Source organism: Branchiostoma floridae, chromosome 2, assembly GCF_000003815.2.
Source record: "Branchiostoma floridae strain S238N-H82 chromosome 2, Bfl_VNyyK, whole genome shotgun sequence".
In the NCBI taxonomy this organism is placed as follows: Eukaryota; Metazoa; Chordata; class Leptocardii; order Amphioxiformes; family Branchiostomatidae; genus Branchiostoma; species Branchiostoma floridae.
Genome location: NC_049980.1, coordinates 30316605 through 30330432, shown reverse-complemented (window position 1 = coordinate 30330432; position 13828 = coordinate 30316605). Strand labels below are relative to the sequence as shown.

The following is a 13828-nucleotide window of genomic DNA, read 5'->3' as shown; positions in this document are numbered from 1 at the left end:
ATACTATACATGTTTCACGTCACCCTCAAGACAATTGGTAGTTCGCTATACTTGTAAACAATAAACAAGCCCGCACAGCCACGGCCCACATTCTTTCACCTCTACGCACTTTGAATACTATACATGTTTCACGTCACTTTCAAGAGAAATTGGTAGTTCGCCGTTCCTGTAAACAATAAACAAGCCCGCACAGCTGGGCCCACATTCTTTCACCTCTACGCACTTTGAAATTGAATACTATACATGTTTCACGTCACCTTCGAGAGAATTGGTAGTTCGCTGTTCTTGTAAACAACAAACAAGCCCGCACAGCTGGGCCCAAATTCTTTCACCTCTACGCACTTAGAATACTATACATGTTTCACGTCACCCTCAAGAGAATTGGTAGTTCGCTGTTCTTGTAAACAACAAACAAGCCCGCACAGCTGGGCCCACATTCTTTCACCTCTACGCACTTTGAATACTATACATGTTTCACGTCACCTTCAAGAGAATTGGTACTTCGCTGTTCTTGTAAACAACAAACAAGCCCGCGCAGCTAGTCTCCAAGCAGAGCTTGGTGGAAAAATCGGGACCTTTTCATTTCAACTGTTATTTTAACTGCGCTTTGGCTTTGGACATTTTGTCAAAAGTAATACACTGGACTGAAATAGAATCTCTCGTACCACCAGTTTGTGAGCACTTAGGCCCCCATAGCAGATCAACAAGCTAGGATGATTGTTAATGATATATAACGTTATGTAAATATACGTTACTGTTTTCTATCTGTATGACATTTCTCATATCAATTGTGCACCAACATTGTTTAGTTCAGTTCAGTTCACTTTATTTATTTAACCAGGAAAATACATCGCCTACTGGCGTTTTTCAATACCTCCTGGGGGGCCGGGAGACCCCAACATAAAATAACACAAAATCACAACAACTGAGTCAAAATTGAAATCAAAGGTCAAACTAACATAAGTAATCGTCAGCTGTCAACTATTTACAATACAAATAACTCAAGATAACTTGATATAATAATGGTAATAATAATAACAATGATAACACATTCAGGCAGTGGATCAACTTAAAATCCAAGTAATGAAAAGTGGAATGAAAAGTGGAATTTGCATATCAATGTGTCGCTGGTCGGGCAGTGTTTGTTACAAAGTTGATTTGAAAATGAAAAATAACAGTCAGAAGAGAACATAAATGTCAGTCTTAGCGTCAAAACATAATACAGAAATAAATAAAAAAAGGATCCACTGTGATATGACAGGTACTAAAGCTAAAATATATACAATCAGAATCCTTTAGTCCTGGTCATACAATAGTTTAAACTGTGACAGTGTCCTCGAAGATCTTAATTGGGACGAGAGGGAGTTCCAGAGCACCGCACCTGCGTGTGAAAAAGCTTTCTTTCTATATTCAGATTTAGCTTTAGGCAGCAGGAGTCCACCTTGTGATCTGAGACGGGTATTATGTGTGTGTATTTCTGAGAGTTGGGAGAACAATGCAGTAAGGTGGGGAGGGGTCATGCCGTTAAGTGCCTTAAAAACGAGCGTTGCCTTACTTCTTTTATGTACATCGGCTATTTGGACCCATCCGAGAGTACGTAAGACGTTTGGTGTAGAAGTATAGCGATCGTACCCCAGGATCACGCGGCCAGCTCTAGTTTGGAGTTTCTGTAATTTATCCAGACTTCCTTTACCCACCCTCCAAGCAGAGGTTACGTTTCGTCTAAACAATTCAGTGAAAGGACGTTTTTATGCGTTTTTGGCGGCAGCATTAAAAACACAACAAAATAGAAAGTCAGACAAAAATACATGAAAATACGTCAAATTCATCTCGAAACCCAACCTCTGCTTGGAGGGCATTGTTTACGGGACCGTGTACTGAGGAATGCGACACCTCCCTGCTAATCGTTACAAATTGTTTTACGGCTTGCCCACTGTGAAACTCCCACCGTGGCTTGTCACAGCCTGTAACAATTATCTAGCAGCTCACCGACTGATGACAGGAGGGGGGCCGGGCAGACAATGCTAGTGCCGGAAAAAACAAACAATAAAAACATGTATGGATAAGAAGTTGCACAATGATAAAAGGGGTTGCCCCGAAGCCCATGACGGAGTCCCGCGTGGGAGATCTGCACCTGTCCCAAGACTCAACCTTACACTGTGCGAAAGGGTGTCATTTCCGGACGTTTCTATGTTTGTATACATCCGGATCGGGACCGTTTCTGGATATATCCGGACAATATCCGGACGAAATCTGACATGACTCCCCTGCGTTTTCGGAAAATTTCAGGAGTCCGGAACGGGACCATTTAATTCCTGCCTCATATCCGGATTTCCAGTAATGGAACGTTTTCGGACTCTTTGGAGACAAACCACGTTCCGAATATTTCGTATATATCCGGATTATTTCAGAAGTCCGGAACGGGACCAAATAATTACGTCTCATATTCGGATTTCCAGTAATGGAACGTGTTCGGACTCTTTGGATACAAATCACGTTCCGAATATTTCGTATTAATCCGGATAATTTCAGGAGTCAAGAATGGGACCATATAATCATGTCGCATATCCGGATTTCAAGTAATGGAACGTTCTAGGACTCTTTGGAGACAAAACACGTTCCGAATATTTCATATTTTCTGAGCGCGTTCGGGGCTATTACGCCCCGGAAAGGTTGCATAAACTTAAGATATACTGAAACATCATGGGAACAATACAACACATTATTTCAGAATATCCAGTAACTTTACGATCATGCTAAATACCTAATATTTAACGTTTCCTGTCCGTTTTAACCCCGAAAATACTAACTCGGTAAGGCTACATTTTGTGAAAGCTTTTCAAAGACTTTCCTGTATAAATCAGATGACACAAGTATCACAACAAATGCATTATGTGGAGGAACAGATCATGTTAACGTCAAGGGGCAAATCAATATGCATTTGTCTCTTAGTCTTACCAAGGAAGTTTTAGCTCACTACAACCTCATTGGTCTTCACAAAAAGTGAAGCTCGAATGAAGCCAAAGTTAAACAGTTCACTGTCAGATCCAATAATATCAAGCCCAAGTCAATAACATCATAACAAAACTGATCAGTTTAAATGTACAATATCAAATGTACAGTATCCGACACAAGTCTAACGTTATAAACCATACAAATCAATATTCGTAGGATAAAAATGTCATTACGAAATCAGTACGACAGTCCATTTTCAAGTCCTCTATAAGTCCGTATCGTGTTGACTGTGGAATCATCGTCCGGGGCGCCCTCTTCTGCGTCTTTGTGGTAGTGGACGATCATTGGCGACGGAAGATGCTCTGGCAAGACCCCGCAATATCGACGGCACGTCTCGAGGACAGTCCGCTCCATTAATCTCCAAGCAGATCTTGCGTCTTCAGAGTAGAAACAGTTCTGGCAGGATGCAACGTCACCGGGCACAGACTGTCGTAAGTGTTACCAGGAGGTAGGCCTCGGTCGTCGGCATGGCAGGACAGGCGATTGGGAAACAGAGGCTCAGCGGCTGGAATGAAAAAAAAACGGCTAGTAACTGCCCCGAACCCATGAACGGTAGATGTAAAATTATTCAAACAACACGGCCATAAAAATCACAGCAGGACAAGACGGGGACAAAGGCAGGAATATGGAGTCGGCTATCATCAAAGGGTGCGGGCCACACAGATGGCACAGATAAGGACCCCCAGAGAACGAATGGAATTTTATATGCACACAATCACATTGGTCCTAGTGAGGAGATTACAGTTTCTCCTTGGTTCTATTAAGATTTAGCCAGCCAAAACAACAGGACAGGAAAGTTTAGAAGCAGCCGTTACGGCACATACAGCACAAAATAATATGAGAATTTAACTAACTATGGAACGGGCAATTTGTAAACAAGCCGGGGATGACACGCGGGGGTTCCAGCTGAAAGAGAAGTGATCTATCATACAACAATCTTTACAAAGATATCACACTACTAATTATTAAATACACAAAACACTAAGAAGGGATAACAGACATTGCTGACAGACACATACGGAACTAAGAACGGTAACTGCTGTGTATATACAATCTATGTACTAGAGAGCTACACTACTCACTTCTTGGCCCGGTAGCGGCTAGCGGCAGCGCCAACTGAGATTCAAATCTAGTTTCAAACATAACTGCTGTCACCAGCTGGTCTACTATTGGTCTAGTCAAGTCATGTGACTTCCTAATATAGTCTTGTTACCTAAGGACTCCTCCAGATGGTTCCAAGCAAGTTAGTGTCATCCATCATGCCTGTTTCACGGAAACACATGGCATTGTGCATTATTTTTGTGAATAAATGCATCATGTACTTACCAGTTACAAAGTTGTACACAGCAGCAAACGCCGTGGCTCGGTGTAGGCTGTTATCTGCAACGACTGCCCCAGTAGGCGCACCGTTGACATGCCAACGTACTGGTCTGCTCAGCACTTTGCACAGCTTGCATAACCGCTTTACGAGTGAAGTTGCCTCGTGATATTGTCCGGATATGGGCCATTCCCACACAGCAACGCTGGTATTCAATATCATGAGTGAGTTTTTGTCATGATATTGTCCGGATATGGACCTATCCCAAACTGCACCGCTGGTGTGGAGTGTTTTGACTGAACTTTTTCAAGATATTGTCCGGATATGGACCTATCCCAAACTGCACCGCTGGGGTGGAGTGTTTTGACTGAACTTTGTTCAAGATATTGTCCGGATATGGACCTATCCCAAACTGCACCGCTGGGGTGGAGTGTTTTGACTGAACTTTATTCATGATATTGTCCGGATATGGACCTATCCCAAACTGCACCGCTGGGGTGGAGTGTTTTGACTGAACTTTGTTCAAGATATTGTCCGGATATGGACCTATCCCAAACTGCACCGCTGGGGTGGAGTGTTTTGACTGAACTTTGTTCAAGATATTGTCCGGATATGCAAAGAAACAATAATACTTGACTCATAATTGTTACCATCGCAAAGATTGCTTTCTGTGTCATTTGATTGTAAATGTCGATGTCAGTATATTTGCACATGTATATGGAAGCTTAAGCTTCAATTACCAGAAAATTAAAGAGTAAACATACATTGACATCGGGCATACTCGTTGTAGAATAAAAACACATATACAGAAGCAAAAACGTTAATGACGTGTATTTGACAAGATAGGAAACCTTTTTAAGGATACGCAACAAAACAATCTCAGATTCATGTATGACAAGAAAAGTAATTTGTTAACCATTAAGTTGTCCGAAAACTGATCTCTGGAATGTTTCTGTTTTGGACATCTGTCGTAAATGGAACGGAATATGAATTCGGAAGGAGCGAAAATTTCGGCAAAAAAATGCAGTCTTATTGTTCAGATGCGCAATAAAACAATCACCGATTCACAATTCACGTATAGAATACCTTTATCGGTAACGGTCAGAATATGCTAACTATCTGTCCTAAAACTAATCCATGGAATATCTGTCGCGGATATGTCTCGTAAATGGAAAGAAAAGAAAATAGTATGTATTCGAAAACATGAAACGTCCCTGACACGTATTCGGAAGAACGGGAAATTCTATCCGTCCGGGCATGTGCTGAAACAATTCATGACTCATGATATTCTGAGACATATTGAATTGAAAATGTCATCTGACAATGGCCCAGAAATAATGCACATCATGCTTCGTGCAAACTCCTAATTTGTCCGGGTATTCCTTATCGAAATATATGGACCTTGGATATGTAAAGAATGTAGAACATATCACGTATTCGGAGGCAAGAAACGTCAATGGCGCGTATCTTGAAAAGCAGGAAAGTCTTATTTGTCCGGATACATAACAAGACAATTCCTGACTCATGATATTTCCAGATATGGGAAATATTGAACATCGTGCCCGGACACAGTCCGAATATTTTGCATGTCCAAAAATATGTCAACTCCGACTTTGTCCGGAAATCACACCCTTTCGCACAGTGTTATTTTCCCATCTTCTGTTTTGTTATAGAATATGAGACGTTAATAGAACATGTCCACTACCCCGAAGGCACCCGTTTGACAATTATTAATAATAATAGTATTATCTGGTGTATTTTGCATCCCAGTAGGTACCCAATGTGTTGAGTAATGAGTCCTCGAGCACGAGACCCCCGTTTTAGGTCCCTCCAGGAAGACGATGATAATAATCTCAGATCCACGGTGGCGTAACCAGGACCCTGGGCGTAACATAGTATCAAACCCGCCTCTACGAAGAATGTTGCATAGCGGACTAAGATTTTTCCTGTGGTGACGAGAACCAATTGTACACATTCAAAGTTCATAGAGCTGGCCCCACGAAACTTGTTTTTCGTTTACAAGGGCGGCCCCATAGCGGACTATATAAATATTTTTTCCTGTGGTGACGAGAACCAATTGTATACATTCAAAGTTCGTAGAGCTGGCTCCATGAAACTTGTTTTTCGTTTACAAGGGCGGCCGGCCCATAGCGGACATATTTTTTCCTGTGGTGACGAGAACCAATTGTATACATTCAAAGTTCGTAGAGCTGGCTCCATGAAACTTGTTTTTCGTTTACAAGGGCGGCCCAATAGCGGACTATATATTTTTTTTTCCTGTGGTGACGAGAACCAATTGTATACATTCAAAGTTCGTAGAGCTGGCTCCATGAAACTTGTTTTTCGTTTACAAGGGCGGCCGGCCCATAGCGGACATATTTTTTCCTGTGGTGACGAGAACCAATTGTATACATTCAAAGTTCGTAGAGCTGGCTCCATGAAACTTGTTTTTCGTTTACAAGGGCGGCCCCATAGCGGACAATATAAATATTTTTTCCTGTGGTGACGAGAACCAATTGTTTACATTCAAAGTTCGTAGAGCTGGCTCCATGAAACTTGTTTTTCGTTTACAAGGGCGGCCGGCCCATAGCGGACAATATAAATATTTTTTCCTGTGGTGACGAGAACCAATTGTATACATTCAAAGTTCGTAGAGCTGGCTCCATGAAACTTGTTTTTCGTTTACAAGGGCGGCCCAATAGCGGACTATATAATTTTTTTTCCTGTGGTGACGAGAACCAATTGTTTACATTCAAAGTTCGTAGAGCTGGCTCCATGAAACTTGTTTTTCGTTTACAAGGGCGGCCCCATAGCGGACTATATAAATATTTTTTCCTGTGGTGACGAGAACCAATTGTTTACATTCAAAGTTCGTAGAGCTGGCTCCATGAAACTTGTTTTTCGTTTACAAGGGCGGCCCCATAGCGGACTATATAAATATTTTTTCCTGTGGTGACGAGAACCAATTGTATACATTCAAAGTTCATAGAGCTGGCTCCATGAAACTTGTTTTTCGTTTACAAGGGCGGCTCTATAGCCGACTAAGATTTTTCCTATGATGACGTGAACTAACTGTATGTATTCAAAGCGAAATATAAATTTCTTTTGAAGGTGACGTGAACCAATTGTATGTATTCAAATTGTGTGGAGCTGGCTTTATGGAGCTGGTAGGTTGGGAGCAGGGTTGTACTAATAGCTCCATGGAGCTGGCTCCATGGAGCTGGCTCCATGGAGCTATTAGTACAACCCCTTATTGATTGAATCCAGATACATTTGTTGCATCATATTAAATCATATTCTATTGGTATCTCTATTAACGTTGAAAAACCCAAATGTACTACATACTTGTGCTCAAAAGTGTAAGACTGGTTGGATCCATCCCGAGAGAGTCTGGAGTTCGTACAGCTGTTCTCAGGGCCCTGTAGATGTCGTCATACAGGTCGTTGTCTTGAAGATCGGGATTCAACAAATTGATGTTCTGACTTGTAATGACGCTACCTGGCCTGTAGAAAATATCATGGTGGATAACTATACTCATGAATTAATATACGTATAGTGATAACAAGTAAGTATACGTATGTTAATCGTACTATACGATTGATATACGTATTTTACGTATAGTAATAACAAGTATATACAAAGTGTTCGGCAATTGCAAAATTGCAAATCTTGTGGAAACCCAAAATCTATTATGTAAAACTTACTTTGCGTCCTTCACTCTGATAAACATGCTGCCTTGGACACTTGTCATGGCCTGGCGGTACTGTAAAGAGTGATATAAAGTCATCATATACCAATATGCTGATTACTGTGTTGATTACATACATCTGGATAATTCATTCTAGACCTCGCTAAAACGGTTAACAAATTGACTCCTGGCTTCTAAACTTGGATTGGCACCTTATATCATACAATACAAATGATTATACCATCGACGCATGGAGGGTCGGAGTCAAATTTCGAAACTTTTTTTCCTTTACAATTTCCAAATCTCGCCGCGCATGGTATATATCCTAATTGTGAATGCAACTTACTTGTTAGCATCTAATGTACCTAAACCCAATGGTAATATTACATCTTTGTTCATACCCAGTCCTTGATCTCCGTGCTGATGGTCTTGAAATCATCCGAATTAGGATTTGCCATCTCAGGGGTGAAGTTTCTACCAGTTATCCTTATGCTGGACGTAAATGTTATGGTTCCTGAAAAAAGATTCAAAGGAATACATCAACAAATAATTAAGGGTTAATGACCTGCCCCGAGGTGTATATGGTTTCATAGCGCCTGGTCCTTTGCTATAACCACCGAATGAAACCACCGAGTGAGCGAAGCGAACGAGGTGGTTTTATGAGGTGGTTATAGCAAAGGACCAGGCGTTATGACACCATGTACACCGAGGAACAGGCGGGTCATTAACGTTATTATCATATAGCCTACCCAAACTTGCAAACTCCTGTATGACACATAGCTCCCTTGGCACTATACGTGTGAATTCCGTTGCCGAATTTCTGAAAATTCACATTTATTCTTTGGTACATACATTTGTAAGGAGATTACAGATTGCATTTTCGAACCAAAATTTCCACAGAAAATATTCGAAACACTGCAGTCTTTCGCTTTTTAGAACAACAAAACTCATTACCAATGTTAATAGAAGGAGCCATCCTCCTCTTGCAGTCTGTACTTATTCCCTCTGCTCTGGCATATGTTTCGCTCCTTTTGATTGGCCAATGCCTGCATATACCTTACTTTAATGTGTGTATTGCTCATTCTGATAGGTCAGAATGAATCGACACTGGTGCCGGTGTCGATGCAAATCGACAACGGTGCCGGTGTCGATTCATTCTGACCAATCAGAAGGAACGAACACACCGGCCTGGCCGGAATCTATATGTTACTGCGTCATAACCAACGTGGAACAGGGCCTTCTGATTGGTCCGCGGCGCCTGGCTATATGATAATCAGTATTATCATGCGACAACATAACTCTAACAGCATGGGTTCTCTGACCTAATCTGGAACAAACTGGACCATGTTGAAATTTACCTTGTACTACATAGTAATGATTATGATGGCATATTCAGGTTCAAATATGGTGACTATGGCATCCTGACCTTCTCCAGACCATGGTTGGGGTTATTCGTAGGTCAGGTCATCTGTGGTTGGAATTTGGTCGGCTAGGAGAGATTTAGAAAGTCAGTCGGTTGCGCATTCAGAAAAAAAATCAGTAAAGTCGGTAAGGTCATATTCTGCTTGGATGCGATCGGAGGAGCGAACTTAAGCTAGAAAAGGGTGGATTCCAGGTTGCTCTCAACCCGCGCGAACCTTGATTGGGAGTGGTTGGGGGTTCTCTTCAAAGTCACATCGCTATACTGTTGCTGTTACTAATTGCCGGTTTCCAAGTCCTTCTACAACAACAGTTTCTTTCCAATGGCAGAAACATTATGGAACTCTCTCGATGACAACTGTTTCCCTCCTGTCTACAACTTATCGGCCTTCAAAAAAATGTTTACCGCTAACGTTATCTCCGTCCACAGTTATTTCCAACTTCTTAGTTCATTGCCTTGAAGTAGTCTAATGACCTTGCTTTGAGCAATCTCGTTAAAAAAAGGCGCGGAGTAGGTTCTGAATGTGTAACAGGGGTATATTACAAACCTTCTGGCAGCACAGTCACGGTACTGTCTTCAGACTCCGTCTCACCGCCTGAACTTGTCACCTTGCACTTGACTTTGTGAACACCACTTACAGCTTCATACCTGCAACAGGCATATAGGCATCAGAATTACTAGTATTTTAGCAGCCAACTTGTACCTGATTATTATTGGTCATCGCCGACAACGACGGACAAATAACAGGTATCAAAATTACATTTAAAGATCAATTAGAATTGAATGATACTATTTTGATGTCTGCAAAATAATTGGTAAACACTATTGGAATGAACTGTGATGGGGGAGGTGGTGGAAACTTCGTCACGTTTGGGACAGCATTATTTATATTGTAGCAGCGACACCTAGCTGCAGTGCGAAGTCGAACCTGTCAGTATTGTTCCGAGGAAAGTGGGGTATGTACAGAGAACTTTGCTATTCAGTGGTTTACCAACCTAATGATGCTATTCACAAATGGAGCTGTTTAGTACTAACCTGAACACTGGGCTTCTCTGGGTGGGTACAAGCGTCCCATTCACTGTCCATTGGTAGTTATACTCATCCAAGCGCCTTGTTGTATGGCACGTGATGGTGATGATCTCTCCTACGGCCACATCCTGCACCTCTGACGGACGGATGCTGACCTCAGGACGCACTTCGTAATGTGTACTTACTACGAGGCCGAAGAAGCAGATTATTTCAAACAGTCCTAAAAATTGCAAACTAATGAGTAAATTTCAATAAAAATGCAGGTACAAAATTGCTAAGATTTAGCATTTATTGCAAAACATTGCAAAAGCGTTGACTTACATGGATGGTCCTCTGTTGCCAGGTGCATTTCTGTCGTGGTTTTGCTTACTGCTGTCGGAGTGGTAATCATCGGTGAAGTGTAGTGTAGTGTAGTGTCACTGAGTGTCGTCGGAATGGTGGTCATCATTGTGGTTGCGGAATTTGTCGTCCCGATAGTGGTTTTACTTGCTGCAGTGGTGTATTCACCTGAAATAAAGCATCACAATTCTTCGTAAGAGAATGGTGGACCACTCGCGTAACTCAAGATATTATACGACTTGGAGTGGCCCCATTTCTCCTAAAGGAGGACTAACGCCAAGCTAATAGATTGCAACACGTTAGCGCATAACCATGTCACAATAAAAACTGGCAGTCCAAGGACATGCTCAGGGAACCACCTTCTAAAATTCCAAACTATGAACGCTAGAGTGAATTTGTAAAAATCCTTTCCCCGTACAGTCTGTAGACTCTGTACCATTCGACGGATGCCTACAGAGGCCTGCTGATGCAACTGAGTTAACAGATGTTACTTTTAGATTTGGTCAGAAGGAACTTTTGATCACTTTAATCATTACGAGATTTTGTAGTGCTGTCTTCAAAGCCGGTAACATCATTGTCTTCTAATTCAATGGGGTTTAGACGTGTGAGTTGAATGATATGATGGACTGGAACAAATGCTAATGGATCAGCCTATTTTCAGCTCTGTTCTGTTTTGTTACGCATGTGCCCATCCAAAGCTGACCGGAGCTGAACCTACTTGCCAGTAAAACGTTGAGGTCGTGTTCCGCTTGAGACTTCGGCACTGCTAATGTCTTCTCATGCAATTTTATAACAATTCATCTTTAGAAAACTAGGTTTAATTGTAGAATTCAACTGTTGTCAGAGAACTTACCTGTTTCACAGTGTTCACCTGCATAGCCAGGAGCACAATGGCAGGAGTAAGCGTTAATTTCGTCGACGCAGGTTCCGCCATTTTGACAATTCACTCCAACGCAGTCGTCCGTCTCTGAAACGTAATATTGGCATTCTTATCATACACAATGATACATTATGAATATTGTTTAAAGATATCTTTAAAAGATTTGATAACGTTTTTTAAGTCTTCAAGAATAAGTCTATGTCAGATTGACACCCTGATACTTATTCGCATCCTTTTTTTCTCGCAACCTTATCATAATTCTTCTTTTGAGACCTAGGTTTAATTGTAGAATTCAACTGTTGTCAGAGAACTTACCTGTTTCACAGTGATCACCTTCATAGCCAGGAGCACAGTCGCAGGAGTAAGCGTTAATTTCGTCGATGCAGGTTCCGCCATTTTGACAGATCACACCGTAGCATTCGTCTATATCTGAAACGTGATATTGGCATTCTCATCGTACGCAATGATACATTATAAACATAATTATATTTCAGCCATACATAGTATGGTGAAATATATTGTATTCGTCATGTTTCTTCTTCTTTCTTTCTTTCTTTCTTTCTCCTGTCAAATCTTCAAAGTGATTCATCTCCGCCGTTCCTGGACCGAATGACCTGAAATTTGGCACAGGGGTAGAATGGGCCAATACCTTGATGCTTTTTTTCTCAGTTTTTTCATATCTGCCTCTAAAATGATTTTATTGAGATTTTTTGGTCAATTTTAGACCAAAACTGTATATTTTAGCCCCTGTACCCTGGTATTACAACCAAATGAGCTGAAATTTCACAGAGATGTGCCTTGATAATGCCCCATATAAATTTGATAACACTTTTGGTGTACAGTACAACAAAATGCTTATTTTTGCGATTTTTTGACCAATTTTTGACCAAAAAAGGACACTTTTGGCTCCTGTACCCTGGTATTACAACCAAATGAGCTGAATTTTGACAGAGATGTGCCTTGATAATGCCCCCATATAAATTCAATAACACTTTTGGTGTACAGTACAACAAAATGCTTATTTTTGCGATTTTTTGACCAATTTTTGACCAAAAAAGGACACTTTTGGCTCCTGTACCTTGGTATTGCAACCGAATGAGCTGAAATTTGACACAGATGTGCCTTGATAATCCCTTCATATAAATTCAATAACACTTTTGGTGTACAGTGCAACAAAATGCTTATTTTTGCGATTTTTGGCCAATTTTTGACCAAAAAAGGACACTTTTGGCTCCTGTACCCTAGTATTACAATTAAATGACCTGAAATTTGGTATAGATAGGCATTAGATACTTGGTAACAAGATTCAAGTAAAATTTTTGACATAAACAACCTTAAAATGATTAATTTTGGCACTTTTCTGAGGGGAAATTTGTTTTCTTTTGGCCTCCTGACGTGACCTTCCGTGACCCCGCACAGAGCCACACCTGTGCGCGTCAGCCGGAGAGTTAATTGAATCAAAGACCTAGCCAATCAGCGAAGAGGAGGCCAAAGGCTAATTAATATTCATAAGCGGGGCCTCATGATCCCGTATATAGCAGTGTTCCCGCCAGGGGAAGCGAAGCCCGCCTAAGGCTCTCGCATTTTAGACTATTCAGAAGGCTTTGTATCAGTTCTTAGGGGCATATCTATGATAATCGCAGCAGTCACTTAACTTCTCTTCAGGAGTTTAGCGTAACACTATTTCAGGTCAAACCGTCAAAGGCAACTAAAAACAAATTTTAACGTTACTGAGTTCAACAGTACTTATAACTTGTTATCCGAAGTTGAAACGCTAGCGATGGTATTTTCGCTGCGCTGTTAGCTCCGTGCGACTGTTGTTGACGGTCTTATAACGGTATATTTTGCACCCCTGTACCCTGGTATGAGTAACATTTGGTATAGATAGGCATAAGATAGTTGGTAAAATGATCCAAGTAAAATTTTTGGCATAAAGTACTGTAAAAGGCTTAATTACAGCACTTTTTTTAGGGGAAATTGGTTTTCTTTCGTTCTCCATGCCATGACCTTTCGGACGTTCACCCCACAGAGCCGACATCTGCACCTGCGTCTAGCCGGCAGGAAGAGTTAATTCAATTAATGGTTCAGCCAATCACCGAAGAGGAAAGCGAAGGCTAATTAATATTCATAAGCGGGACC

At 41.3% G+C, this 13828-nt stretch overlaps 2 protein-coding genes across 2 annotated transcripts in view; one reads left to right on the top strand and one right to left on the bottom strand.

Moving 5' to 3' along the window:
* Positions 1-13828, top strand: part of LOC118409729 (3-oxoacyl-[acyl-carrier-protein] reductase FabG-like) — an 876245-nt gene that overhangs the window by 176670 nt on the left and 685747 nt on the right. The gene's annotated exons all lie outside the window — the stretch shown is intronic.
* Positions 1-13828, bottom strand: part of LOC118409145 (adhesion G-protein coupled receptor G7-like) — a 27316-nt gene that overhangs the window by 11038 nt on the left and 2450 nt on the right. Inside the window, exons 3-9 of the mRNA XM_035810014.1 lie at positions 11663-11776; positions 10792-10977; positions 10477-10654; positions 9989-10089; positions 8423-8535; positions 8038-8096; positions 7679-7836 (exon numbers count right to left, since the gene is read on the bottom strand). Coding sequence (XP_035665907.1) covers positions 7679-7836; positions 8038-8096; positions 8423-8535; positions 9989-10089; positions 10477-10654; positions 10792-10918 — 736 coding nt within the window. The 5' untranslated portion in view covers positions 10919-10977; positions 11663-11776. The remainder of the gene's footprint in view (positions 1-7678; positions 7837-8037; positions 8097-8422; positions 8536-9988; positions 10090-10476; positions 10655-10791; positions 10978-11662; positions 11777-13828) is intronic.